Source organism: Annulohypoxylon maeteangense (genome assembly GCF_022496945.1).
Source record: "Annulohypoxylon maeteangense strain CBS 123835 unplaced genomic scaffold GGS22scaffold_2, whole genome shotgun sequence".
Lineage (NCBI taxonomy): Eukaryota > Fungi > Ascomycota > Sordariomycetes > Xylariales > Hypoxylaceae > Annulohypoxylon > Annulohypoxylon maeteangense.
This window is the reverse complement of record NW_025953249.1, coordinates 2,663,261-2,690,687: the sequence shown is the minus strand read 5'-3', so window position 1 is coordinate 2,690,687 and position 27,427 is coordinate 2,663,261. Positions and strand designations below refer to the sequence as shown.

The 27,427-nt window shown below is 49.1% G+C and overlaps 11 protein-coding genes across 11 annotated transcripts; 3 read left to right on the top strand and 8 right to left on the bottom strand.

Moving 5' to 3' along the window:
* The first annotated feature begins 337 nt into the window (after window positions 1-337).
* Window positions 338-4,527, top strand: GGS22DRAFT_153665 (uncharacterized protein). The gene is made up of 4 exons (XM_047959892.1): window positions 338-1,146; window positions 1,250-2,434; window positions 2,492-2,539; window positions 2,597-4,527. Exons 1-4 carry the CDS (start codon window positions 843-845, stop codon window positions 3,919-3,921), a joined length of 2,862 nt encoding a protein of 953 aa, XP_047823171.1. The 5' UTR covers window positions 338-842; the 3' UTR covers window positions 3,922-4,527.
* On the bottom strand, window positions 4,526-6,479 carry GGS22DRAFT_153663 (subtilisin-like serine protease pepD). Its single transcript, XM_047959891.1, has 4 exons — window positions 5,752-6,479; window positions 5,323-5,691; window positions 5,152-5,257; window positions 4,526-5,086 (listed from the first exon to the last, which is right to left on the bottom strand). The coding sequence occupies exons 1-4, from the start codon at window positions 6,052-6,054 to the stop codon at window positions 4,629-4,631; spliced, it is 1,236 nt and encodes a 411-aa protein (XP_047823170.1). The 5' UTR covers window positions 6,055-6,479; the 3' UTR covers window positions 4,526-4,628.
* Window positions 6,480-6,649: 170 nt separating this feature from the next.
* GGS22DRAFT_153662 (D-isomer specific 2-hydroxyacid dehydrogenase) lies at window positions 6,650-8,532 on the bottom strand. Its single transcript, XM_047959890.1, has 2 exons — window positions 6,743-8,532; window positions 6,650-6,666 (listed from the first exon to the last, which is right to left on the bottom strand). Exon 1 carries the CDS (start codon window positions 8,219-8,221, stop codon window positions 6,929-6,931), a length of 1,293 nt encoding a protein of 430 aa, XP_047823169.1. The 5' UTR covers window positions 8,222-8,532; the 3' UTR covers window positions 6,650-6,666; window positions 6,743-6,928.
* GGS22DRAFT_69942 (glutathione S-transferase) lies at window positions 8,506-9,776 on the bottom strand. The gene is made up of 2 exons (XM_047967848.1): window positions 9,480-9,776; window positions 8,506-9,395 (listed from the first exon to the last, which is right to left on the bottom strand). The coding sequence occupies exons 1-2, from the start codon at window positions 9,531-9,533 to the stop codon at window positions 8,790-8,792; spliced, it is 660 nt and encodes a 219-aa protein (XP_047823168.1). The 5' UTR covers window positions 9,534-9,776; the 3' UTR covers window positions 8,506-8,789.
* Window positions 9,777-10,316: 540 nt separating this feature from the next.
* Window positions 10,317-11,453, bottom strand: GGS22DRAFT_153659 (uncharacterized protein). The gene has a single exon (XM_047959889.1). The coding sequence runs from the start codon at window positions 11,413-11,415 to the stop codon at window positions 10,549-10,551; it is 867 nt and encodes a 288-aa protein (XP_047823167.1). The 5' UTR covers window positions 11,416-11,453; the 3' UTR covers window positions 10,317-10,548.
* Window positions 11,454-12,043: 590 nt separating this feature from the next.
* On the top strand, window positions 12,044-13,592 carry GGS22DRAFT_184910 (uncharacterized protein; the record flags this gene model as incomplete). The annotated part of the gene is made up of 3 exons (XM_047964242.1): window positions 12,044-12,196; window positions 12,254-12,557; window positions 12,625-13,592. 3 exons carry the CDS (start codon window positions 12,044-12,046, stop codon window positions 13,590-13,592), a joined length of 1,425 nt encoding a protein of 474 aa, XP_047823166.1.
* A 952-nt stretch (window positions 13,593-14,544) lies between these two features.
* Window positions 14,545-15,660, bottom strand: GGS22DRAFT_153657 (PLAC8-domain-containing protein). Its single transcript, XM_047959888.1, has 3 exons — window positions 15,179-15,660; window positions 15,007-15,121; window positions 14,545-14,947 (listed from the first exon to the last, which is right to left on the bottom strand). Exons 1-3 carry the CDS (start codon window positions 15,501-15,503, stop codon window positions 14,734-14,736), a joined length of 654 nt encoding a protein of 217 aa, XP_047823165.1. The 5' UTR covers window positions 15,504-15,660; the 3' UTR covers window positions 14,545-14,733.
* A 1,335-nt stretch (window positions 15,661-16,995) lies between these two features.
* On the bottom strand, window positions 16,996-17,803 carry GGS22DRAFT_184908 (uncharacterized protein; the record flags this gene model as incomplete). Its single annotated transcript, XM_047964241.1, has 2 exons — window positions 16,996-17,221; window positions 17,283-17,803. The coding sequence occupies 2 exons, from the start codon at window positions 17,801-17,803 to the stop codon at window positions 16,996-16,998; spliced, it is 747 nt and encodes a 248-aa protein (XP_047823164.1).
* A 410-nt stretch (window positions 17,804-18,213) lies between these two features.
* Window positions 18,214-21,048, bottom strand: GGS22DRAFT_196910 (uncharacterized protein; the record flags this gene model as incomplete). Its single annotated transcript, XM_047965908.1, has 1 exon — window positions 18,214-21,048. The coding sequence occupies one exon, from the start codon at window positions 21,046-21,048 to the stop codon at window positions 18,376-18,378; it is 2,673 nt and encodes an 890-aa protein (XP_047823163.1). The 3' UTR covers window positions 18,214-18,375.
* A 754-nt stretch (window positions 21,049-21,802) lies between these two features.
* Window positions 21,803-24,200, bottom strand: GGS22DRAFT_153653 (uncharacterized protein). Its single transcript, XM_047959887.1, has one exon. It carries the CDS (start codon window positions 24,131-24,133, stop codon window positions 22,106-22,108), a length of 2,028 nt encoding a protein of 675 aa, XP_047823162.1. The 5' UTR covers window positions 24,134-24,200; the 3' UTR covers window positions 21,803-22,105.
* Window positions 24,201-26,438: 2,238 nt separating this feature from the next.
* GGS22DRAFT_184905 (3-beta-hydroxysteroid dehydrogenase) lies at window positions 26,439-27,352 on the top strand (the record flags this gene model as incomplete). Its single annotated transcript, XM_047964240.1, has 2 exons — window positions 26,439-26,867; window positions 26,945-27,352. The coding sequence occupies 2 exons, from the start codon at window positions 26,439-26,441 to the stop codon at window positions 27,350-27,352; spliced, it is 837 nt and encodes a 278-aa protein (XP_047823161.1).
* Window positions 27,353-27,427: the final 75 nt, after the last annotated feature.

Genomic DNA, 27,427 nt, shown 5'->3' with positions numbered 1-27,427 from the left:
GCAGGCGCTGACTCGCACGTGCCTCTACACAGTTCCACCCATGTGGTTGGCCAATAAAATATTACCAAAAATCCAGGAAAGAACCCACTTTCTATGGGGTACAATCCCTACATAACCTGTCAGACCTGAGGTGCTCAGGATAGGGTACGTACTCAATACGCATACGGTAGGTACGATGCCCGATTTGGGTCAGTGCATTCTCGTTAACATTCAATAGACACTCTGCAGTACAGTGGCCAGGTGCCCCGTCAGGACTATCAGATAATCCAACAGCCGAAAAAGCCTTCAAAGGATCCACATTTCACCCAGTCCACTTCCTTTTTCGCTGCAAAGCTCTGGACTGTATTCAGGTTCTCACACTCACGTACTACAAAATCCAAAGCAAAATAATAATCAAACATTTTCCGCTACAGTGAAGCTCTTCCTTACTTCAACCACCGATTGCCATTGTCTCCAGACAATTGGCCAATTCGCCTAACGCTGCGCGTCAATTTTTTTTATTGACACAACTTACACTGTCAGCCTCGCCAGTGGTTGAACTGATCGCATACAGTGCCACACGCGCCACCCTAGTTCTTAAACACCTTCCTCCCATCCATCATCCAACCATAACCAACCTGGAACCAAAACCCACTCTCTCGTCATTCAACCTTCAACCTACTAAACTTCCTCAACTTCCTCAACCATACTCTACATACTCTTCCTCCGCCGTATTAATAGCAACCTGTCAAGTCGACTTTGTCGCTGATTTGATTGCTATTATTGACAACCCCTTCTAAGAAGGGAATCATTTCTCATTTTCTATTTCTTTACACATTCACAGCCTAGCCCAAGACTAAGAAATGGCAGAGGTTCAGGCTCGATCCCAGGCACCATCCTCTCGTGGAAGAGGTGGCGGCCGAGGTGGCAGAGCAGGGTTTGGTAGCCGTGGCCCCGCGAATAGACGCACGAATGGCGACAAGTTCAGTACCCTAGACGCGACCAGCTTGGACGATGATGGTGATGTTAGCCAACTGAGAAAGCAATATGGCCTAAAGCTGGACACTATCAAGGAACTTTTCCCGACTTGGTCTGACGCTGATATCCTCTACGCCCTCAAGGAGACGGATGGCGACGTCGAAGTCGCTGCTACACGAATCGCAGATGGTACGTCCAAAATTAATCGCTTCATCACTTCATACTTGTCTTCACCCTTCGTTGCTCTCCCTTGCCATATTGTTTCACATTGTTAATATAACATGTCTTATAGGTACTATCTCTCAATGGGGCGAAGTATCGAAGCCGAAGAAGACTACTACTCGTCCTAAGGCTAAGGAGCCTCTTACCGTCAGCGATTCCGGCAACAGTAGACCTGTTCGTGGTGGTCGTTCTGATTTCCGAGGTGGACGTGCACGCGGTACCGAGAGAGGTCGAGGCACTGGTCGAGGCCGAGCCACCGCTCACCCTCCTACGAACGGCCACCAGTCTAAGGATAACCACCAACTCTCTGTCCCGACCGAAGAATCTGCCGATTGGAAGACTGGTGCTGCGAACGATGATGCCACTACCTCGGCTTGGGGCACAACTGAATCAACCACCGAAACCACTGCAACTCCCCCTGCTACTGTCCCTACTACATCGACTACTGATTCTGCGCCCGCAAAGCCTACCGTTATCCCCCAGAACACTCAGAAGACCTGGGCTAGCATGCTTCGGCAGTCAACTGCGCCAAAGCCTACCCCGAAGCCGAAAGAAGTTCCCACGCCTAAGCCCGCCGAACCTATTGAACCACTCCCACCGGCCGAGCCTACTGCTCCTGAGCCTGAGCCTCAGCCCGCCCCTGAAGAACCGGTTAAGGAGGTTGTTGAGAACCCCCCTGTCGTGGAGCCGCCTAAGGTGGTTGAACCCGAAGTGGCACTCCCCCCTCCCGAAGACGACCTGACTCGAGTTAATCTCGAACAACTACCTGACGCATCGAATCCGATCGCGACTAACACAGCTGCAAGTACTACGGCGGATTCATGGGATCCGAGACAGCCTCAGCCGAGTGCATCGGTTACTCCGCTCTCAGCCTCCCAAGCTCAGCACCAGACTCCACGACCTGCTGCTAGTGGTTACGCAACGACGGCGATCAAGGCGACCGAACGTCCTGCTCCACGTATGCCCAGCTACCAGAAGCGCCTTCTGGAGCAAGAAGAGGCAGTTCGCATGCCAGGAAACCGCGAAGTTGACCGAGCTGCTGTCCAATTTGGCGCATTCAGTCTAAACGGTGGAGAGGAGGATATTGACGGCGACCGTGAGGATCCCGAAACTAGGACTCAGCCGCCTCCCGAATCGCCCGTGGCCGCTCCTCGTGCCTCATTGCCTCCGGTATCCCAACCGGCAGCAGTACCTGAGGCCTTCCCACCTGCCCAGAAGCCGGCCGCTTCGCTTCCTCCGGCCCCTGGCACAGCTGGTACAATACCCTACAGAATCTTCTATATGATGAACCAGTACACTAATCATCCTTTAGCGACACCCGTAGCTCCCCCGACCGGCCCAGCTGCTACAGTGACCCAACGTATGTCGCAATACCCACAATATCCCCAGATCAAGTCTCCAACTAATCCTTACGTAGCGCCTCAAGCGCCCGCCAATCAACAATTCGGTCGTTTCAGTCAGACTAACACACAGGAACCGGCTGGCTTCCCACAGAAACCGTACGACTCATTCGGTCAACAGACAGCTACCACCTCGGCCGGTCTTGACAGCTTCCCTACGCCTACAACACAAACGGCAGGACCCCCAACCACCGGCGCATTTAGCTCCGCGCCGAGTGAATACTCTTCGTATTATTCTGCTGACCCACAGGGCCGAAACTCTTACAATAATTACTACGCCCAGCAGTATGGACAACAGCAACAACAGCAGCAGCAACAGCAGCAGCACGGTGGTCAGAATCACCACGAGACTTCGAACCCTCCGAACCGCGCATTTGGTGGCTACAACGCTGGCCAGAACGATAATCTGAGCCAGTACCCTCAAAGCGGTGCACAGCAGACTAGATACGGCGCTGCTGCTTCTGCCGAATCTCATAACAGTGGCCACAATACTCCTAATCCTATTGGGCAAGGAGGTCAGCAGGCCACTGGCCAGACGAACCAGCCGCAGTCGAATCTTCATCAACAGCCACACACTAACCAGTACCCTTATTCCCATCCTTACTACTCCAGTCCTTATTATGCTCAGTACATGAGCCAGTACAGCAGTGGTTATGGACAAAGTGGCTACGGCGGTGGCCCTTACGGTAAGGGTGGGCTCTATGGACAGCCTCATCAATACGGCATGTCCCCTCAGGGTCCTTACGATCATGCCTCGTCGCCTGCGACTAGTGGCTTTGCCCAATCAACTCTTGGAGCTCGCGAGACTGGTCTAGGTTCTGGCATTGACAATTACGGCCGTGCAGGCTCTGCGCAGTCGGGCGCTCCTGGCGGCCTTGGTACCAGTGGCTTTGGTGGAATGCATGACACCTTCGGACGTGGTTCGGCCTACCCTTCTCAGGCTGGCCAATCTTTTAACTCGCCTAATGCGCCCGCATCGAGTACCGCAGCTGGTAACGATGACCTCAAGCCATACGGTGATACGAAAGCTGCCGGCGGTCCAAGCCCTTCCCTCGCAGCTGCGGCGCGACCCGGATCAGCTACGAACACCACGCCGGCGGGAACTGGTCTTCCACCACCCCAATCCGCTCAGCAGGGCATGGGCGGCTACGGTGGATATCCTAGTCACATGAGCCATAGTCTTCATGGCAATCAATCTGCGGGCAGTTATGGAATCGGTGGTGCGGCTGGACAAGGTCACGGCAATGGACCATATGGAAGCTATGGAGGCAATCAAGCCTTCGGAGCTTATTACGGTCGCCAGCAGCAACAACAACAAGGTTGGGGCGGCAACTACCATTAGGCATCGCGTAGTCCGCAGAATCGCAGACAAAACCGGCCTGGATGCAGAATGCGGGTTAGGCTTAACGGTGGCGGTGGCCATGCCACACGCCTTCTATTAGGCTGATACTTTCTCTACTCTAATGAATGATTGAGGGTACCGTCTACTCTCGTTTTGACTGGCGGGGGCATGGCACGGAAAGGGCCAGAAAAGTTCTTGCTAATAGGTACGGGGGGGACGCGACTTTGCATGTACGATTGTTTTTCCTTACCAGGGTTCCATCTTCGGCATCGAGGCTTCGATGCCTGTACTAGGATTAGGTTGATACCGAGGACACAAGCTTTTGATACTCGGTTGAGAAATGCAGAAGCTTTCCTATCATATTCGTTCTAGTGACGATACAACGATTTCAATTTCAGGTGTGATACGGTGATTGGCGGTTGCAAGAACCACACAAATAAGAAAATCGATCTCGTAAATATCTAAGTATCTTAAGGATGATATTTCCCTGGCTTCTCTGCCTCGGGTAATGATTTCTATTTCTGTCAATGCACTTTAGAGATTAAGGTAACAAAAGAACAGGACCAGTGAGACAGTTGCTACGAGAATGAATACATTCGATACCCATCCGATATATACAGTTTTGTTCGTAATTATTTTTAGTAACAACCACCACCACAACCCCCCACCATCCTCCTCCATCCCTCCCTCATAAAACGTAAAATTCTCTAGTAGGTCGGTACTGTGATACCGTTAAAAGCCAACAGATTCGCGCTTCCCTCCCCGGCATTCCCCACGACGTCCGGCACAGATAACTCCCTGATCCGCTTTATCGTCGCGGCCGGCGTGTCGAGCCCGTCTTCCAGCCCTTTGAGGTACAGTGCTAGCCCCGCGACGTGCGGCGACGACATCGAGGTTCCGTTGAGGATCCTTTCGGCGCCTTCTTCGTTCCATAAAGACGCGACGTTGACGCCGGGCGCGAATACGTCGACGTCGCTTCCGTAGTTGCTGAAGGAGGCGCGGGTGCGGTTGTGCGTGATTGCGCCGACGGTTAACGCGGTGCTGGCGGATGCCGGGGAGCGCGTTGATGCGAGCGCGTTGTCGTTGCCGGCGCCGACGACGGAGAGGATTCCGGCGGCGCTGGCGGCGTCGACGGCGCGGTTTAGGGTTGTTGAGGTTGAGAATGCTGGGGTGGGTTAGAATGGAAGGGAAAATTGGAGATGGGGAGGGGGAAGGGGAAGGGGAGGTTACCTAAACTCATGTTAATGACGGATTTGCCTGCGCGGCCGGGCGTGTTGGTCACGTTGTTCACGACCCAGTTGATGCCGTCGATTACGTGCGAGAGTGTCGAGTAGCCCTAGAATATCACCGTTCTGCGTAAGCTTGAAGTTTGAGGGTGTGGGGGCGAAAGGTTCGACTTACGACACTCCTGACGACCTTGACGTCGACAACGGTGGCTTGCTTCGCTATGCCATACGTTTCGGCGGCGATGGTACCGGCGACGTGAGTGCCGTGGCCGAAGTGGTCGTCGAAGGATTCGGTCCCGTTCCACGCGTTGTAGCCCTTGATGGCGCGACCATTGAATTGAGTGTTATTGGTCAGGACGCCAGAATCCAACACGTAGGCGAACGTTCCGTTCCCAGCTGTGCTGTCATAGGAGTAGGTGTGGCCTCGTGTGTTTGTGTCGGCGATAGGCGTGCGCGACGATATGCTCTCAAGACCCCATGGCGCATTGCCCTGTTGTACTAGAGACGATATACGACCCACTCTGTCTTGTTCTACAGATAGGACCTGAGATAGTTAGCGGTGTTGTTGAGGCATTGTAGTTGGCTTAGGTCGGTTAAGGATTACATTTGTATCGGCCAAGATCTTTGCCATGGTATCGTCATCAAACTCGCCCGCGTATGCGGTGAACCCACTGAAGCTGAATGACTTCTCCAGCCCTGCCGTGACGCACCAGTCGAGGTTTCGCTTGTGGATGTCGCGTACCCAGCTCAGGTGGGCCTCTACATCTACGGCCGGCTTCAGGCTGACGATATACTTCCCCGGAACCAAATCGCCATCTTCCAGATCTAGAATGTCAACCTGCGCGGCGAGCGCGGGACCGGCGATCGCGAATATACCCAAAGCTAATCTTGCCAAGTGCTGCATCATGATCCGTCACGTCAGTAGCTGTGGAAGCTGGAGCGGAAACGGGAAAAAAAGAAGCTTCGGCATTGGGGCCTAGACATGGTAAATATAGGGTTCTGTTCATTTCCGAGACCGCCCCTATTATCCGTCCTAGAAACCGGGAAGCGTGTCTTCTTGTCGCCTCGTATTAATATCCTATTTCGCAAGCCCCAACATCGTCCGACTCGCCCAGAAAAAGAATGCCGGGGGACCGCTATTACCTGCATGGGACCCCGCCGAGGCCAATGTTGATGGGACCCGGTAACCACACCGGAAGGGTCTTGGGAAATTGCCGTCCCATTGCCAAGCGGTGAGCCGAGTAAGCTGTTTGGCTGTGTGAAGTGGACACCGCACCAGTAGCCTACCTAAGAAAGACCCCTGCTCATCGGCGTTTTTTTGAACTTCATGACGATATCTAGTCGATCTAGTAGATAAATTCGTCATTTTAGCAAAGACAATAGCTTTAAGGCTTCCCAAGCTTCATTGCCATAAGGGAAGACAAGCAAGAATGAGCGGATAAAGAGATTAATGGCAGATTCTACCAGCTGAAGACTTCGATAACTTCATCTAGATGGTGATAGCTGTACAAAATACCACCTACCCAGGTCAGTATCTACTTCGCAATATACACGGTTCCCCCATGTGGACTGTTAGCATGAACTAAGAGCATTACCTAAGATTAACGCCAGGAAGATCATCAGAATAAACTTGAAAATACCCAAGTAGTATAATCATCCAAGTCTTGGGGCAATAATTCATATGTATATCAGGCGTGTTTCATACCTCTATTTCTATGCACCTCTAACAGCCCAATGCAATGTGCCGATATAACCGTCTAAGTCTTCAAAGTTCGCCATGCTTATATCACCGGGTGTTTTGGTTGACCAGTTTTAAGCCAACCCTCAACGTTCTCCATCGTCGCCCAATTATAATGAGTATTCGTATCCTCGGCAACCCACGCGACATGTGGCGTAGTGACCAAATTAAGACCAGCCGTGTCAGGACCGACCAAGAGACTATTCTCTGAACTCGCCGGTTCGGTCTCGTAAACATCCGTGCCGTAGCCAGCAATCTTCTTCTCCCTAAGCGCAGCGATGACGGCTTTCTCGTCCACAATGCCGCCTCGCGAGGCGTTGATGATGATTGTGTAAGGCTGCATCATGTTGAGCTCAGCCTCTGAAATCAGATTCAACGTTTCAGGAGTCCGCGGTAGACATAGAACGATGACCGAGCATTCCTGAATTACGTCCTCGAATGGTGTGCGACCTGTTCTTCGATCTTTTATTTCGTATGTGCCTTTTCGCGCCGCATTCCTAGTCCTCATGCCCAAGGCATGGGCCATCTCTGCTACCGCCTTACCCACCGCGCCATTACCGATAATTCCGAGCTTCTCCTGCCTGCAGGTCTTCGGTGGTTTCCCATCTGGGCCATTAAGTGTCTCCTGCAGCGATCCCTTCTTGGGCCACTCCCCCGCCTGTACCTGCGTATGTGATAGCACCATCGACCGACGCGTCGCGAAGTATAGCGCCATGATGTGTTCGGCCACAGACACAGTATTGCAACGCGGCGCATTCGCGACGACGATGCCACGCGCCCTGCACGCATCTAAGTCGACGTTATCAGTTCCCGACGCCACCACAGAGATCATCTTCAGATGCGGCGATGCCTCGACGCTTAACGCGGCAGCCGTAATCGGGACCACAACAGCAAGGACAATATTCGCATTCTTAATCCTCTCAGCGACCTCCTCCGGGCGCGTCCTCGAGTACTCTTTAATCTCATAAGTATATCCGCGGGGAAAATTGAAATTCGGTACTGGGACGTAAAAAGTTTCCAACGCGACGATGACAAAGTGACGTCCTTCGTCGTCCGACGAATCCATCTTGCCGTAACTCGAAAAAGATCTCTTAACCGGGATCGAAAACCCCGTTGCAAATTCCCTAGAAACAACACTTGTTCCTCTTATCAACAAAGAATGACCAACCCCCCAATTCCCAAAAACCCGCGAGTAAAAAAAAGAAGCGCCGGACCAACGCCCCAGCGCCGCGGCCCTCGCATTCCGGAACCGGAGGCCATCGCGTCGTGTAATCGGGAAGGCGTAGTGTGCTGCAAGTCCCAGCGCCCTTGCGCTGGAGCCATACCTACCATCCATATTTCGCCGCGGGCGTCATCCCTGTAGGCTAACGCCCTTGCCGGTCGCCTTGCCAATCGGGTTCCGCTCGCCGAACGAAAAAGGCAATCTTTTGAGACGGTTGGGCGGAAGCTGGCATCTGGTGTGGGAGTACAAACGGAAGCCACGCCGCCCCGCATACGGTCACACAAGGGCCTTTTTTTGCTCTTTTAAATAGGTGGGTGGGTAGGGAAGTGTCGACGGGTACCTACACGCCTCGGTACAATATCATTGTTTCGGGTTTGATATACATATAGGTAAGTAATCAAACAGTACTACGCGGGAACGGGCAGGTTTGCTCGTAAGCTTAAGTATATTTTTATCTTGGTTGGTTATTTGACATCGTTATCGTGCTGACTGGTCCACTCTTCCTCCGAACGGACATGTAAAGCGTAGGGCGTGTTCTCCTCCTGCGTCCTCACCAAAGTTTAAAACTTTTTTTTTGGTTGCTAGCCCCTCTTACATCATTGACAACGTCCGAACAACCCTACTACGAATATCGATGCATTTTTTAATCGTTGACATTCTGCGTCAATGATCATTGCTTTTTTCATGGCTTAGCACGGGTCTCCAACAAGGTGAATTCACCAAGGGGCTTGAACTCGGGAAGAGTAGCCAGGTGCTGCATCCATGTGACGACATTGGGAATCTCCTTGCGCATCTCGGCGTCAATCAAGAACTTGGAAGCGAAGAACAGAACGCCGGATACAAGGATATCGGCGAGCGTGACCTGGTCACCGACTAGGTACTTCTTGCCCTCGAGCTCTGCATTGACACGCTTCAGCGCACGCTCAGCACGCTCAACGCAGGTGGTATAGAGCTGCTCGTTGTACGGCATCATCTTGAAGACGACCATGGTGGCGGGCGGGAGCATGTTGCCGACCAGCTCGCTCTCGGAGAAGAACACCCACTGCGAGATCGTTGCTTGGGTCTTGGCGTCGGCGCCGATTAGCTGCGCCTTCTTGGGTCCCGAGAGGGCAATGTAGGTAGCGATGGCGGCACCTTCGGCGACGCAGTATCCGTCCGCTCCCTCGAAGGCAGGGACCTTGCCCATGGGGAACTTGGCCACAAACTCGGGCGAAGCGTTATCGACGCCCATCTTGAAGTCCTCGACTAGCGGGACCTCGAGGCCATTGAAGGCGGCTGCAACTTGGGCCTACGCGGGGTATTAGGGTTGACGATCCGAGACGAGGGAGCAGGGGTTAGGAATTAAGAGTTGGGATGAAGGGGGAAAACTTACCCGCTCAACGCGGAAGTTGTTAGGGTAGGAATAGATCTTGCCGAAAGGAGCCATGGTTACGGATAGGTCTTTGGTAAGTAAAGTTGAGTTGATTTTAAGTTGTTGAAGTTGTGGTAGGTAAAGAGATTAAATGGGATGTTGCAATGGCGAGTTTAAATGTTGTGATCAGACAGTCAGGATGCGGATAGAGAAGGAACCCCTCAGACCAAACCCCTCTTGCCGACGTTCTAGTATCCAATATTTATACAGAATCTTCAGGAAACAACGGACCCGCGACGGAATCCGCATTCCCGTCTAAATCATGCATGAATTAGTCATCGGGTGGTTTATCTACCTACCTCTTCTCGCCAAGTTGCGTTTTGTTGCATCTTGGACGTTGGAATATCGTCCGAATGAGGGGCGGTGGATATGCCTCGACCGGCTCTGAAACGTGTCATTCTGCTAGTCAGTTACACTGCTAACCTAGCGGGCAGATTAGGTGCATTAAGCTGAAGCAGCGACGGTTGTACAATACGACCTCCAACCTCCGCCATGATCAGATCTACGGCATCGATGTTGACTGATTGCTGTTTCCGTCATCTTCGCATTATTACTAATAAGTCGTCTATTAGTCATGATTATTGATCTATAATCATACCTCTTTTGAAATCAAGATTCGGTTCCTTGCCATACATGGGTTTTATTGGTTCGGGCATTTGATATATGATAGATTGAGTTGTTTTACATGTAAGAGATCTCGGCAGTCGGGGCGTTTCCGAGTACGAAGGATGGGTAGCGTCGAGTGGATTAGTAAACTGCTCATGCTCGGGCTTCATTCCTCGCCGAGTTTACAAGGCTGTCCTATCTTGAAACATAATGCCAAGTTGATAGGTATGTGATATCTATGTCATTCTAGCTCTAGATGGCGCTAAGTTGCGGGATCCCCGGGCGTTGCCGTTCTACTATAATAGTAAGCCAGGCATATACTCTCCCTGTCCTAGGTTCTTTAGGATATGTGTACGACCAATGTACTATGTATTAAAGGAGGAGTCCAACTTGGGGACATGCGTTCGTCCTAATTCTACGGGTCTTAATAATCGTAATACCCTGTAAATATAAAGTTCTGGACCGGCCCCTGCCACGGTAGTAGCCGTTGCTTATTCTGACTGCTGGAGATCCAATTATTCTCCTCGGTCTCGCTAGCGATATTGCGGCTGACGGGGGCGCCTCGTACATATAGCACGGCTGCCTGCCGTGCTTCCTTGCTTTGATCTACCAGAACCCGATCACCGGGAATAAAACATTCATATTCGGATAGTACGTCGTAGCTGCGTAATCGTGTCCCGACGATCAGTTCCCAGCTTCCTGTCTCGCGGCGGTACGTGGCTGTGTCGCACAGAAGAACGTCGTAGAATAGGCCCATTGTCATACCTGATGGTGGCATTTCCAGTTGATAGTAGTCGACAGAATCGCCCTCCGGAGCTGAAAAGCTTTTGACTATATCTAGGTGCGTAATAGGAGCTCGTCCAAAAGTGAGACTAATGTCGCGCCAGCTCGCTTCTGGGCGGAGATGCGCCTGGAGTTGTTCTTCATCTTGTGCCCATGGAAGCCTGCGGAATGGAAGAGTATAATCGCCTTCGAGACTAAGATATGCTCGCCTGCTCCTTTCCATCGCCGTGAAGCAATCTGCGGTATTAAACAAACCCTTGAATTTGGTTTTCAAAAAGGGATGTATTCCGTATTGAGAACTACGGCTGGCGGACGAAACTTTCTGAATATTATATATGACATCTCTAACTAGTACCCGAAGCCGTCTATTTGTGAGTTGCAAAAGGATGAGCGATTGGAGGTCGGCGGTTGCGAGAAGCTCAAGGATCGTAATGAGAACCTCGTTGGGTAGGTTCATCAGGTAAGTCATTTTCAAAGGGGTTTGGAGGTAATAGTACCTGGTACTCATATAATTTTCGCGGCTAAAGGGGAAGTAGAGCACTCTGTAGATGAAGTAGGTATGTTGGGTTGCTTGGGCTGCGTTGTGTCATCCACATCCAAGAGTAGAAACCCCACTAGATCTGGGATCCATAGCAGATGCTCAGTGCTGAAATCCGACCGATAGGTACCGATTTAATTTATGGGTCCGTAACCCCTAACCCTAACCTTAAATAGGCAGATAGGCCAGTGCACGACTGCTTAGTAACCAAGCATGGTATGTGCCAATGACACTGTATTTTCCTATGCACCTTCCACATAGTTAAGCCCGTTCAGAAGGAAGGCGCAGAGCTATGAAGGATCAAAACATGCAAATATGTACCTAGAGAATACAGTGTTATTAGCGTCCGTCACCTAATCCTTAGCACTAAGTACCTAGGTAGGTGCTAGGCGGTAATGTTGAATATAGAGATCAGTGCTTCAAAAGCACGACCCTAAAATATCTATATAACAATTGACTTTGTAAACTTTGAGTTTCCTATTCCTCATCCCAATTCTCTCCACCTCAGTTTCGATCCAGAATTTATTCGGATTCTAATCTTTACTATCCATTGAATCTATCGATCAACCCGTACCATCCAAAGTGTTTTTATAACACGATGGCGGTACTTACCGATTTACCTCCCGAGCTGATACAGCAAATCGCTGGGAAGTGTTCGGCTCTAGATATCCTGGCTCTCAGTCGGACATGTCGTTACCTGAACCCAATTTGCAACAATGCCGCTGTCTTCCAGATGTCATTTCAGGCTTATGTAAGATTGCATTATATCAAACTACCTTCAAGCAGGAAGCTAACTTCAAATCCCCAGCTTCCCAAAATCAACTCTGCAGTCTTTAAGAGCAGGTCAACATTGGTGCAATTCATGAGATATTATGCCAACGGGAAGAATGGCCCTTGCCCGGGTCGCGACGGTCAAAGGATGACATGGCTTTGCCTAGCTGTTGCAGCAACCCGATTTCGAGATGCATTATCTGAAGTCAGACGAATCGCGTGGGCTACGGAAAGTAGAGCCAAGATCAGCTCCATTACTACCGACAGAGATATTGCAGGTCAGATCGAGAAGTCGCTACAAGGGTTGTTAGGCTTCCTTGCTACTCTACCAATCTGGGGATGTGAGTATCAGTCTTTGTCAAGTTTCCCTCATATCATGGGCTGGTTTTCTAATAGTCGCACATCTAGGCACAACGCCGTGGCGTTATCGCGATGCTGATACAATCCAATGCCTTTACAATTTCTTCATTGGGGCACATCTTTGGAAATTTGGCACCGGAACTTATCTACAGTTCGCCTTCCTCATGACCATGACCACCCTTGAGTTACCTAAACCATCCAAACTTACGGACTACGAGCTCCATCATATTTCGAAGGCATATCTTTACACAACTTCTCCGTGGGAATATCAACGGGCCAATGAGTCTTGGATCAACAAACAGGCGTGCGCACTCTTCATAGCAGACCGTATTGCGCGACAAACTCAGTTTGTATGGATACACGGGGGTACGGGCATGTTCAGACGTGTCTCTCCCAATGACCCGACCATACTATGGTTGCCTGTTAACGCACCACTTCGGCTTCCGGATCCTAGAAAAATCGAATTCTTTGACGTTTCGTGTGTCAGAGGCAACCAGAGCGAAGGAACCTATCCGACACAGACAGGATTCACACCTCTCCAACCAAGGTTTCCCCTTCTGGATCCTACTCTTGCGAACCAACAAGGAAAAGGTGGCCACTATCTCGATCCGTTTTGTGGTAATGCGTGGTGGACTTGGTACAACACGCGCGTTCGTGATTTACTTAGAAACATCACAGAAGGGGAATGGTGTTGCTCTTATATTCATTCCGTTGGAGGGAAGAATTACGTTGAACCGACTTTGATGGGCATACGCTTTCGTTATGACGAGGAGGGGTACCGAGCTAGGGTACCCGTTCCGGTCGCACCGGGTGCAGGTATGCGACTGCGCGGTCCGGTTCTACTCAATGCCGCAACGTTTACTTTCCAAACGCACAATCAGACTGTTTCCAGGCGCGATCATCAATATCAAGGCTCACTCACACCACTAGGGATCTGTGGCCCCGATGCGGTCGGATTCAAGATTGTTGGATATTTCTGGCTCTGGAGGAGAGAATGGATGGGCGATGGTGATTGAGCAGTACCTAGCTAGTTGGTAGCTCTACCTACAGGTCCATCCTTAGCCGATCTTTAGAATTGGGACATACTAGGTAGATGAGTCTTGCTTCTCTAGCTGTCGACAAGAAGAAAGTTACGGGGCCCTACAGGGGGGTACGCTAAAGTGGCTTAGGAGAACGCCACTGCGTGACGCCTATAGAGAGGGTAGAAAAGGGGCATTAGTACCTACCTTTGCCAATAAGGCAAAACTTGGGAACATGAAGACCTGACGACTAGCACCGCTTTAGGACGATTCAGGGTCAGAATCGCAACCTAGGATTTAGCTAATATTAAAAAATGTTGACCAGTCTATTATTAAGCTTTATGTTCGTAAGATTCTCTAAATCATTTAAATTACGATATAGGAAAAAGGTAATACCAATGGCTATGAGCGAGCTACACCTATGTCGAGGCTCAAATGACAGATGATACAAGTACCTACCTATACCCTTACATACATTAAATTTAGTGACCGATTTAGTTAGAATAAGATCAATTGAACTACCATGAGAAAACATACGGCTTATACGAAGATATCGCTCCAATGAACCTCGCAAAGAATGTGTCGGGTGTGAATTAATTCGACCATATCTTCCTGGCACTTGCCTAGGTACTTACCTGGAAATTCAGGGGCCATTCCCGTTTCCGGGGATGGTCGGCGTGAAAGACTGCGCCGTACCTGCCAAAACATCCACCTATCATCGGAGAGCTCCAGGCTTATTTAGGCAGTTACGTGCCTAGGGTCGCGGAACTTGGAACCGGTACCTATGCGCGCAGGATTACGAAATCAGGTGTTAAGTAAGCAAAATTATGTTGGCTTGAATCCTTTTTTTTCTTAAAATAAAATCGTGTTTGTAAAGTTTGTTTCGTTCGTATCGGCGATGTTTTGAATTTTTATTTACGATTCATCCTGGGTATAACCATTACCATTTCCCACTAACATCCATAGGTAGAGATAGCTACCAATAAACCCTTGCCTCATACGGGTCTCAGAGTCGTAGCAATATCGACACGTCGCCAATCGCTGGAAGAGCCCTCTCTTATCCTCAATTGGTCATTAAAAAGTGCCAATAAATACAATATAAACATGAAAAGCGAAATATCCCTAGAAGGATTCTCGTTTATGGTTGGTAAGAGGGCGCTGGCATTTGCATCGTGGGTTGAGGTTGGTAGCCCTGCGCTACCGGTTGGGCGTTGCGCTGGCGCACCTTGACTTCGTTGTCTTGTTGGATCAGCGCGCAGCACGGGCACCAGTACGAAACGCAGCAGTCGTTAAAGCCACTGCCTTCGATCTGGAAACGCTCTCGAATCTCGCCTCGCTTCATCAACGCATAGCTAAAAGAAATGTCAGCTCTTTAACTTCCAATTGAAGATTTGGTATTGGAAAAACATACATCCATCCGCAACCGGTAAAGCAGGTAATTAGACCGTGAATCATGCAGTCGCTGTTCATCATGTCGGCCGATTGCATCGAAGGATCTCTAATTCGTTCGGAGGTCTGACCAAGTACTAAGATGATCGCGTCAGTATATTCTCATGTCGCGTTAGGTGGACTGGAGTGCTTACAGATGCATGGCAAGCATGTGGATAGCAGACAGCTTGTGCATGGTGAACAATCGCAGAGACTCGCTTGCCATTCACCACCCTGTTGGCCATATGCTGTCGGGTGAGGATACGCGCGTTGATCGACTTGGGATTGCATTTGCGGTTGCATCTGAGGTTGATATTGTGGTTGTGCGTCCTCTAGCCCTTTTGGTTGAGGCTGTAGCGGTTGTTGCGTGTAAGTTCCGACTGGTGGTTGTCCTTGCATCGTTGGCTGATACTGAGGTTGAGGTTGGCCGGCTTGAGTCTGCTCAGGCGCAATGTAGACTATCTTCTCTTGGTTGTCCATTGCGTAGATAAATATCGTAGACAAAGGCAAACGTTGCAGCTTTTATTACGTTACACAATCGTCGAAATCTCTAGGCAAGCAAAGAGGTCAACAAAAAATAGAACAGAGAGAAACAAACAGTCAGCGATATATGAGGGTTACTCTAAATTAATAAATATTGGATGAGGCACAGTAGCACGAGGACCGTGGAGTAGATGGAGCAAATGGGTCGGACACTCCATAATTAAAGATTCAAGCATCCGTCAAGCCATAGCACAGGCCATTACAGATGTCATACCGCATCAGATCTAGACTCAACATATGGCAAAGTACCCAGGCAGCTGGGATCTATTATGAAGCTGAATACGTCGTATGCGGCACAAAAAGGCAAAGTTATGCTAGCTTCATTTCCTTTGTTTCCACTCGTCAACCGATAGGGACTCGTTCTAGGTAGTAAAAAGGAAAGTCGCCCTTGGCGCAACTCGAAAACCCACGCATTATCGGATGTATAGCGAATCAACGCGTCGCTAGGAAATCTTTAGTTGCACTAAACTACTGCTTGGCCAGGTGCTGCGCCCAGCACGGGCTAGGATTAAAATGCTGCTAATGCTGTTGGTTGCTTATTTAACACTTTTCAGCCCTAGACTGGGGTTAAATTGGTACCATATTACTTGGTAAGGCAGAGCTTCACCCCCTGAACCGAAGGGGCTGAATTCATGAGCCACCTAAAGCCCGCAGATCTTAGTGCTAACATCGCGATATTATTAGGTACACCCTCGTAAGTATGGGGGTTGATAACCCTACTGCCTAGACACCTACAGTACCAGAGATAAATAAAGAGGCTCCATGGTTATCATGAAAGATTCAAAAATATCAGAAAGTTTCAAAAGAGTTCTATGTCTTTTTTTCGTCTCGAAAACGCATCCACGATTTTAGCCAAGATCATTGAACCGGTCTTAGCACTCGATTCTAATTTTAGCAAGTCATCATGAACATGTGTGGTTTCACATAAAACAGCGGTGATATCTAAGGTCTTACGTGCCTCACTCTTGCCACCAACTCCAAGACATGGCTGTCCTGTAACAAGTTTTTCTTGTTGGCTTCCATATGACGATGTCATGCTACGCGAACAGAAAGAAAATCTATATTTTATACCCAGGTATAATGACTCTAGTTTCCTAAGTTCGACAATTTCTAAGAGGTATAGATTCTAGTCATGAATTCAAAATATCAATATCTATAGGTACCTAATCCTCAGTTATACCTATTTATTAACTAATATTCATAGGTGCTGTCTAGGTGGTAAAAGTCAAGCTTGATTTGCATGCGGGACAATTCCCCCTAACCAACATCTTACGTATTAGCAGACGGGGGCAGGTCAGCCCTACAGATAAACACCAACACGCATTATTGAAGGTTATGTAATCACAGCAGCGCGATTTAAATATCTATAAATCTCGGGATAAATATTTTCTTAATTGGTATTTAAATTCTTGTCTAGGTAGGTAGGTACCTACAGTTCCGGCTCATATTTCGAAGAGGTAGCCACTTTGCGCTGGAAGTTACGAAATCGACCCCTGCGGATAAGATTCTCAGCGTCCATTCCAGGGCCAAATTGCTTTCCCATGGTGTCCGATACGCCTTTTACGTCTGGTAATCCATATCTGCTGGCCGGCCAGATCGTTCTCGCTCCACCATCGATGTGCCCAGAAAGCATCATATGGATCAACATCTGGAAACTGGTTTACATTAGTATTGACGATGTTTGAACGTGTCAAATATTGTGAAACTACCACTTACACAAAGTCGCGGCAACCGCGCAACAGCGAATTCCTTCCTCCACTTTGGCAAAAGTCAAAGTGCTGCATTCCGGTGCGAGTCATACTTGAGAGTAGACCTCCCAAGGGCATAGAATCACTCCTAGACGGGGTGGAAAACTGAAAAGCGCGAACTGAAGCCCCAGAAACTTGTGTATAAGGAAGAGGCACGACGACCATTTTCCCAGGTATGTGTTCCGAGAAGTCGACACCATCCACGGGAACACTGCCGTCGAGGTCTGGGAGTATGAATATACCAACGCCCTCGTATTCACCAAAGTTCCTTGCAAAATCGATCTTGATATAGGCGTAATTTGGGTATTGTTGCAATTGGCGAGGTCCTCTACCGACCTCCAAGAACTCGAGATAGAATCGCTCACAATTGGAACGCCGACATCCTCTAGGAATGTTGTCAATACTATCCCTGGTAATGTTGTAGTCTACACGAGGAAAATTGGGGGGTAAGCCTAGAGTAGTTGATAGATCCCACTCACGAAAGTTCATACCTCTACAGTTCCAGAGACCTAACTAATATTTTATTGAGGTGGGAAAGTGAATGTTCTGTAGAAGTAATGGAGTTATGGTATGATGGTAGGAGTTGTGAGTGAAATAATAACGCGAATACTCATGAGTGTGGACGGATTAGAAGTGCTTTATGTAGGTCCTAGCTACTACCTAGCTACCTACCTAGATGCATAGTGTTTGCTTCAACATGACTAGATGCCTTTCTATGTACGCAATATGGTTGTCAAATGGTATCAATCTACTATTAACGGTGACCGGATGTTTACCTACCTAATAAACGACAAAAGGAGTCAAATGAAGAAAACATATATGAAGAGTTCATTCTCTCCCTCTCTCCAAAAAGGGGCAAACCTCGTTTCACACATTTAATAGGTACAGTATCTCTTTCGCACATCATTCATACTAACTATATCCAATCTCAATATGAATCATGCCAATAAGTACAGTCACCTAGGTACCTAGTATCCAACTCATCTGATCAATCTTCATCAAGCCCAATCCATCATCCATCCAAACTTTCATCACATCCTCTTCACTGTCATAACAAGTCATTACTCATGAAAATACCCCGTAATATCATTCTCCTCCCCACACCTCCCACACCGATGCACCACAGGATCACCAGCCTTCAAAGCCCTAGCCGCAATCGCAGCCATGCCCGCACCAGCACTGGCCCCAGCACCAGTTGCCAAACCTGTCCTTCCCATCCCCATCTCCTTCTCCCTCCCCGTCTCCATACCCGCAGACCGAACCGCGCCCCCCTTAACCTCCTCATCAACACCACCCAACTCCCCATGCACCAAATGCTCCCGATTAATCCCCGACGGCGTCCCGGACGCAAGGACATTATATTGTCCATCATGACTCGAATCCGTCGACGCGCGATTCCTCACATGAGACTTGGCACCACCCAAACCCGGGGCCTGAGTCGAGCTCGTCGTCGCAGACCTCTGATCGCGTGTTGAGCCGGAAGGTGCGACCTTCGCCTCCGCCGAATCGTTCTTGCCGTGATGGTGTGCCGCGGCCCCGGCTCCGGCTACAAGCGCGCCCGCGGCAGCAGCAGTAGCGGCTTTGGATCCGGTGTGCTGGCTTTCTTTCGCGGTCGCAGCTGGATGCGGCGTAGTGGGATTCTTGTCACCGGAGTGGTCACGAGCGGGGTTGTTGGTACGCATAGTTTCTCTTAGAATATACTGTCCGCTGCGCTGGCCGGTGGGTGTGGGGTTAGGGGCTTGGGAGCCTGTGGTTTCCATATATGGCTCGTGAGTCTGGGTTGAGCTGGGGATGGTATCTTTGCGAGTCCCGGATGTGGTGGGGTTGTCGTTGCTTTGTCGGCCGACGTGGTGGGCTGCGGTGCCGGCACCGACGACACCTGCACCAGCGGCGCCGAGCTTGGCGCCGGTGTGGTCGTTCTTCGACGCGGTTTTGCTCTCAGTGGTTAGTGGTGCGGTTTCCGAACTCATCATATTATCAGAGTGATCGCCGATGTTCATACCCGAAGGTGTTCCATCTGGGAGGATATAGTACTGGTTACGATGGCTAGGCTGGGTATGAGAGGATTTGGCGTGAGGTTCACTGGCTTGCGGTAAAGACTGTTTCGCCGAGGAAGAAATCGGTGCTGTGGTACCAGCGACCATACCATACTGAGCCCTGTCATTGATGTGGCTTGGATGAATTGGCTGCGTAGATGTTTCGGATGGTAACGTCGTCAACTTCTCGTGCATGGCCTGAGTGGATTGCCCCTGATTCCGAGCGCCCCTGTTGGCATGCTCATGAATAGCGTACCCAGCGCCCGCTCCTAAGCCAGCGGCTCCAAGTCCATAGCCCAATTTTGAGTCATTCTGCTCAGTAGGCCTCGACTGAGAAGAAAGATAACCCCTAGTGGCCGTATCGTCGGATGAAGGGTATGGCTTATTGATATCCTTCATACCACTCTGTCTGTGAGGATCCGTGTATCCAAGAATTCTGGGGGGATCCTTCGTTTGGTTATTTTGGTTATCGATTTCCTCATCTGGATGTTCGTAGAGCGCGTTTGTCTTGCTGTCTTGTCTACGTTCAAAAGCTTGAGGCTTGCCATGTTGGCGTGCATTATCCTTAGTCCCACCTGTCACTGTAGCTGCCGCAAGAGCTGCACCGGCATCCCTCTTCGTAAGAGGACTATCGTTTTTGCTCGGCGCTGGCTCTATAGAGTGCTTCTCTTTCTTAGCCTCGTGTTTCTCAGGCTTAGTATCCTTATCCTTGTGGTCCCGGTAGAAGAAGCTGACAATTTTACTTCCCGTGCTAGCGCCCTTATCTTCACCCTGGTGAGAAGTTGGCTCTTCCAAGTCGCCCCTCTCGTGATGATGATCTTGTTGTTTTCGAGGAACTTGAGAGGCTACGAGGCCGGCACCAGCACCGGCAGCAGTACCGGCAGCTATACCTCCCTTAAACTTTGAGCCGTTGTCATTATCCGGCTCATTACGTAATGATGTGTTATGGGTGGAAAGGGGGAAAGACCGGTCCTGATTATGGCTTAAATGAGGGTCGTGAAGATGAGCGGACCCCTCAGCAGGTGTCTCGGAGCTGCCATGTCCGGTGACGGTATTATAGATGCCGGTTCCATAGGGTACATCACCCCAATATGGATCATCTTGTTCAAATTGACTAGATTGCATCAAGTTATTCTGCTCGACGCCGCGGTTATCAATGCCTGCTTTGGTTCCAGCTTCTGGTGTAACCAAGGAAGCTCCCCTTGTGGCAGATCCAGGGACACCTCTAGCTGTATTGGTTTCTTGCCGAGTCGAATCTTGTGGAGCTGGCTTGGGATATGTGCGATTGTTCTCATCAAGTCGACTATAAGCACCAGTCATGACACCTGGCTTCCCACCGATTTCATGTTGATTGACCGGCTTTGCATCTGCAATGTTGGAGGGGGTATCAGGTTGCGCGTGTCTTTGCAAGAAGGGTTGGTTAGACTGGAAAGCTTTTTCGTTGGCTTTACTTTGAGTATGATAGTCTAAAGCGTTCGTATCAGTGAGGCCGACGCCAGAGTCGGTATGCTGATGTCCGCGGGCAGCCTTTCCCTCACCAACCCAACCCCGGGGATCTTCACGTTTGTGTAATTTATTATGATGTGGATGAGATGCTGGCGAAGCTAGGTTTGATTGTTCAGTAGGGGTAGATAGCATGTCGTCGGTTGGGAATGAACCGGGAATATGTTCAGGCTCCCGTGAAGTATATGAAGTCATTGTGGTAATAGCAGGATGTTATCTTGGGTGTCTTGTGATGGTAAAATTATTTGGTTATAGTATAGATATCAATCGTAACCTAAATGTGAAGACAGGAGAAGTAGCGTGTCTTAAGTATGTCTTGAAGGTTCTGTAAGGTAGATGAGCTCATAGTCTAAGATTCAAACATACCCCTTGCGTTCTAGCAATGATAACTCTTGGAGCTGTCGCAGCTATGCCCAGCTGTGCGACGCCGCACAAGATGAAAGACAATGACAGCAGTCATGACATCAGATGGCGATAGCGATCTACCTCGACATTCTAGCGGCTTTGTTCTATTTTATTTTTATTGCCTAATCGGGAATTGAGCTATCGTGGACTAAGGAACTGGTATCAAGCCGTCTCAGACTAAACTTGTCTATTTCATCATCAGGGCTCTGATTAACTAGCATCAACTCGACACCGGCGAATCTTGTTCGAAGGCTAGATCTCATATTTTCCTATTCCGTAAGCTTGATTGCGTAAGTGGCAGTGGTTGCTAGGAACTTTAGCACGTTTTGATTTTTACGAGTGGACTTGTGCTTGTGAAGCGGGGAGAGCTGATATCAAAGCCCGAGGAAAGAATGTGCCTATCTAGAACATGACATAGGTAGACATTTATAAGTTGAAACTGTTAATATTTTACGTATAAGCGGTACTTTAGTCCGACGAAGTAGATAATTAGGAATTAAAGGGGCCAAAACGTAGGTTTATGTAAACGATGCATCGCGAAAAGCTGTCAAACAGATTTTCATTTCAATAGTGGCCTTAGCCTACATATAAACGTCGTGAGTTAGTACAACCGTAAAGTATTCCGTGCCTTTTGAAGCCGTTTTGCCGAGAAATTGTGAAGCCAAAGCCTATAGAACGCCAGTTGTTCCACCTCCAGCAAATGCAAAATCGCATCCTGTATAGCCTATACATTATGAGAAGCCAAGAGCAGAACCAGTATTGACTGAAAATGGCATACAGGACAGTTCCTTTGAAAAGTATGTGCGAGTGGGGTCTGAAGGCCTGGCATGATTATTGGCAAATCGCATCAAATAAGCCTCTCGTCTGCGCCCATCGTCTCATCCTCTCCATCATATTCATCTTCGGTAGCTTCCATAGCCAAGCGTGCTGCATTCCATTGTGGAAATCTGGGTTTGTAGTCTGGAGGCGCCACCCATTTTGGAATTAGGCCGTGCTTTCGTAATCGTCTTCGATGTCTCTTGCGCTCCCAGACGTTCATGAACTTCTCATCAAGCTGGGTAAAATCTCTCTTCGTAACCCAGTCCGAAACTTCAGCATAAATATCTCCGATCTCCTCCCCAGCCTTCCACGTCAGAGCTCTTCCCTTTCCCCCGGTAGCCCACTCATCTAGCATGAATGGCATCGCGTACGGGAAATACGGCTCGTTTGGTGACCAATCACATGGTATTTCCGGTGTACAGTCGTATTGAGCCACATAAAGAAAACAGAAGATGGACTCCAGAATGTACCATATGAACATAGTAAGAGCTAATACTCCAAACTTTGTTGGCCTCAGTTTAGGAGATCTTCGGTATAGAGCAGGAAGTGCGAGCATAACAGGAGCAGAGCTATTTGAACTGGCAGGTGCATACGCATGGACTTCTGACTTCGACTTGGATGTATTCTGATCCGTACGGGCCTGTTCTGCTTTAAGCTCGGTGTGCGTAACCCTATCTTCCAAACGTTCAATCCCCTTCTTCGCGGATTGGATGCCTAAAAGACCCGTTCTCAGCGACTTGCTCATCCTATCATAGATCTGAAGTTCACGATCCCGCTCTGAGAGATCCGGTAGTTGAGTATCCATGTCGATATTGTCTATGGTGTCATCTACCATTTTCTGCAGCTCTTCGTCATCAATGTCTTGGTTGGCGAGAATTGAATCAAAGTCTTCAAGTGTCGAGTCATCAATTTGATTCATGCGTAGAATAGCACGAATGTCATCCTTTACCGTCGGAGGTTTGGCTGTATTGATTACAGGGCGGAGAGGCTGACGGCGCCTGGAAGCGGATCTGGTGCGACGCGAAGTAGAGGGGGCCGACGAAGATCGTGGCACAGACGTTCTTCTTCTAAGAGCCGTGGTATCATCGTTTTCTTGCTTCACGCTGTCGCTGTTTGATGGCTGACTAGAGTCTTTGGTGCGAAGCTCTGGAATTGAATCCGAGATGCGGTCAGGGGCATCCGCCACCTTTTTGTCATCTAGATGATTCTCTTGTTTGACACGAATAGTAGCCGGTGTTTCGACATATGCTCCGGTTACACGTGGAGTTGGTTGAGTCAAGGGGTCGATTTTGGTTACTCGGGGCGTCTCTTCCTCAGCTGGCTCTGATGGATCAGGTGATGGAGCTCGAACGGATCCCTTCTCGGAGTAATTGTCAAGAGGTGCGAAAAGTCTCAACTCGGCTTCGATACGATCCATAGGATCCACTTCCGAGCCATGTAAACTGCTCCTCTTTTCTTGAATAGAATCACTTGATGAACTTGGTCGTAAACCAGCAAATCCGACCGTCGGTCTTTCTCTGGAGCTCTTAACCTCCAGGTTCTTAACCTCTAGGTTCCTAGATCTCCTTTCCTCCCGTGCTAAACGCGAACGACTGTTCTCTCTGTTGTCAGGCTTTTCCAGAGGCCTCGGCTCCTCTGAAACGACTCTTTGTTCGACCTTTTCGGAGGAGGGGCTTGCGCTGGTTGCTCTCGCAAGACGACTAAGCAAGTCTTGAGAATCATTTCGTGATAGCTGGCTTTGGTTTCTACTGTCCTCAGTCTTAGAAGCATTCGTCCTCTCTTTGGGTGGCTCGTTAAGCTTTTGTTCACTTGTGCTTCGAAGAACAATGGCGGGGGTATTTACGGCCTGTTCATCCTTCATCTTCGACTCCAACTGATCCTCCAGGGGTTTCGTAGGTGCGCCATTAAGCTTATTAAGCTTTGGTGGACTATCTCGTAGTTCTTCTTTGTTAGAGCTTCGTCCAGCTTCTGGCGACTCCTCTCGCGCTTCAGAGTTTTTAAGTCGTATCTCATCGAGTCTGCTTGTAGCCATTGCCCGCCTGGATAACGCGTCCATCTCTCGTGCTCGTATCTCATCAAGTCGACTATTTGGTCGCCTGAAGGATGATGCGTCTTCTTCCGGCAAGACAGCATTCGCAGCATCGATTTCTTTCTGTCGAATCTCGTCAATCCGGTTGTTACTGCGGCGTGAGTTTGTCGCGCCATTAGCGGTAGACGTAATACTCGAAGTCCGTCGGGACCTTCCATTAGATTGATCGGTTCGAATTCGAGGGCTTTCGGAGATTTGGAGATCCCCAGCTGTGAAATCGGCATCGAGTTCCCAGTTAAAGCTCTTCTCGGGTGACGGATTTGCTGGTCTCTTAATCGAAGAAGCCCTGTCGCCTCGATCATTGCTGGACGATTGATTCTCGATAGATGGAATGGGAATAAGCGCGTCGGCACGTCCATCCGTTCTTGGGATAGCATCCTGTCGACTGTCCCTGCGACGCACTGGGGAACCTCTAAGATCATTGTCGCTAGCCTTCTTAGCGAGGACATTACCGGTTTCCGACACTCTAGGGCCAATTCTATTCCTACCGAATAAGCCACTAAGTGGTCCGTTGCCTGTAGTAAGCTGGTGATTTCGATCGAATTGCTGGAGATGACGCCCGAGATCATTATTCGCACCGGTCGTCAAAGTCTTTTGGGGTAGTGCTGTGTTATACGATGGACGTCTCGACTGCAAGCGTCGCGGAGCTGGACTAGGGGAACCATCGATACGCCCGTTCATCTCAGCGCTGGCCATATTAAAGGCATGCTTAATACTAAAGGTATCGTCGAGGGTGTCGTCCACCTCTTGCTGTCGAGCCAGCTCGAAGGCGGACTTCAGGTTCAAGGGCTGTCGCATTTCAAGAGATTGAGTTTGGGGAGGCCTTAGCTTGTTTCCTCGATTGGTTGGTGGATTGTTCTGTCGTTCGGAAGATGTTGCAATAGGTGCTATGTTCTTAGGTTGAGGTATTCGCGTTTCGCGCGGCGATTCGGGAATTTTGCTAGCTGATGCGCTGAAGCTGTTGCTATGGGGAATATATCTCGGGCTCGAATATAATGGGTGTCGAGAACTAGTACTAGTGCTAGTATCTGTATCGGATGTGATGTTATCTTTCAATTCAGGTTTGCTAGGACTTCTCCGAGGTATTCGACCGATACGAGATGGTTGCGTTGTGTTTCTAACACCGCGACCGATGCTAGTACCGTTACTGTTACCATTACCGTTGATGCTTCCGTTAGACTTCGTAGCCAGTACTCCTGGGGAGTTGGGTGGATTGCGATCCATTATCCTGGTGAGCGACGATGGCGACAAGCTTCAAATTAAGCAGGTAGGCGCATCGTTGTTCGGTTGAATGATACGTGTTCGTCGCGAAGGAGCTCATAACAAAAAATAAAATGAGTAAGAAGGGAATAAGTTCACGAAAAGAAAACGGGGAAAAGTTGTATTACAGGGTTTATTTAAGTTCCCCCCGGTGATATTAATTTGAGTACATTGTAAAGTACGGTGAATATGGAAGGAAGCAGAGGCTGTTTTGCTATCACGAAATTGAGGAAGCTGCACAGAGTTGGCGTCGCGACTTCCAAGTGGAGATCCTTGTTGATTCCGCTGCCTAGAAGGGAAAGCGGCCACTATCTTACAGCTGTCTTACTGCGCTTTCCACCAATCCAAGACAGCCTAGAACCCCATTATCATCAACTAAAGCTCACAGGGATCGAGCCACTGCGGGGCAGATAAGTACCCGATTATCAATTAGCGTGTTCCTCGACATCCTTCTCGAAGCTTTGTTAGTAGATCTACGACTTCTTCACAACCTTTTCACGACCTCTTCACAGCCCGTAACGAAGCTGTGAACGTCGGTCTAAGTCCGTGGCGTTTGCACATACATCCATTGTTTTATGCATTTTATCGTTGCATAATAGTTATGTTATTGTATAGGTACCTATTACCAGTTGTGACTACATTTCTCGGAAGACGTCCACTTGCCCTGGAGTACAATGAGTTGCGTATCTCGTTCTGTTCATTGTGGCTACTGCAATTACAGTACACGCTAGCATATTATACTATATCTCTACATACCAGGCTGCTCATACGATAAAAAATATTTCAATATGTAGAAAATCCGATGTTGGTATAACATAAACAAGAATTACATGGGAGGCACGAAAAGTGCCGGTGCGGGGAATCTCCCTAGCGAGGTTCTCAGGCTGCTAGGACAGAGCGAAGAATGGTGGAATATCATGAGTTATAATATATACTATCCGACTCATCCTTCACTTTATCGATTTTACTTTGACTTCCTACCTAGTAAAACTCAGACACCCAGACACTTATGATGCCAACTTCGAAAGTAGCCATCATCACCGGTGGCGCGTCGGGACTAGGGCTAGCAGTCGCCGAGGTCTTCTCTCAGAAAGGTTGGCGGGTGCACATTTTCGACTTGAATGAAGCTAGCTTAGGGAACTGTGCTTTTCATAAAGTCGACGTTTCTTCTTGGGAATCTCTATCATCCTCTTTTGATGCCGTTTTTAAGATCGAGGGTCGACTAGATTTCGTTTTCGCAAATGCCGGCGTCATGGAAAAGGGGAAGTTCTTCGAAAAACATGAGCTGTCATCGCCACCACCGGAACCAGATGAGTCTAGCATTGACGTCAACCTGAAAGGGGTCATCAAGACCAGTTACCTTGCGCAACACTACTTCAGGGCAAATACGAACGGGGATAAGGATTGCGTTCTGATTATGACATCAAGCATCGCGGGTATTGTAAGTGTTCTTCTTCACGAAGTACATTCTTAGGGGGCAGGTAATTGTAAAAAATGATTGTGTCTTATATGTTTTAGTATCCCCAAGCAATTACACCTTTATATGCAGCAGCCAAAGCAGGCATATTGAATTTCATGCGCTCCGTTGCTCCATTATTCTATCAGGAAGATGGCATACGGACATATGCCATTTGTCCTGGGTCCGTACGGACCAATCTTCTGCCCAAGGAGTTATGGGATGCATATCCACAAGAATATTTAACCCACATGGACAAAGTTACTTCCACAGTGGAATCGTTAGTTGAAGGAGCGCAACTTCAAGATTCCTTGGGCAAAAAGTTCGAGAAGTCTATTGTTGGCCTTACTGTCGAAATTTTCGTCGACGATGTCTATTTTCGGGATCCACCGGATCCTTGCAATGATGGCATGAGATTCGTTCTGGAACTCATGCGACCGAAGAAAAAGGAGGGCATATCTGAAAACTGAGAATGACGTTTTGATTCTCATGACTTAGCTTTGGGGAGTATGTACATGGCATGTATGTGAGTCCCTTTCGTACCT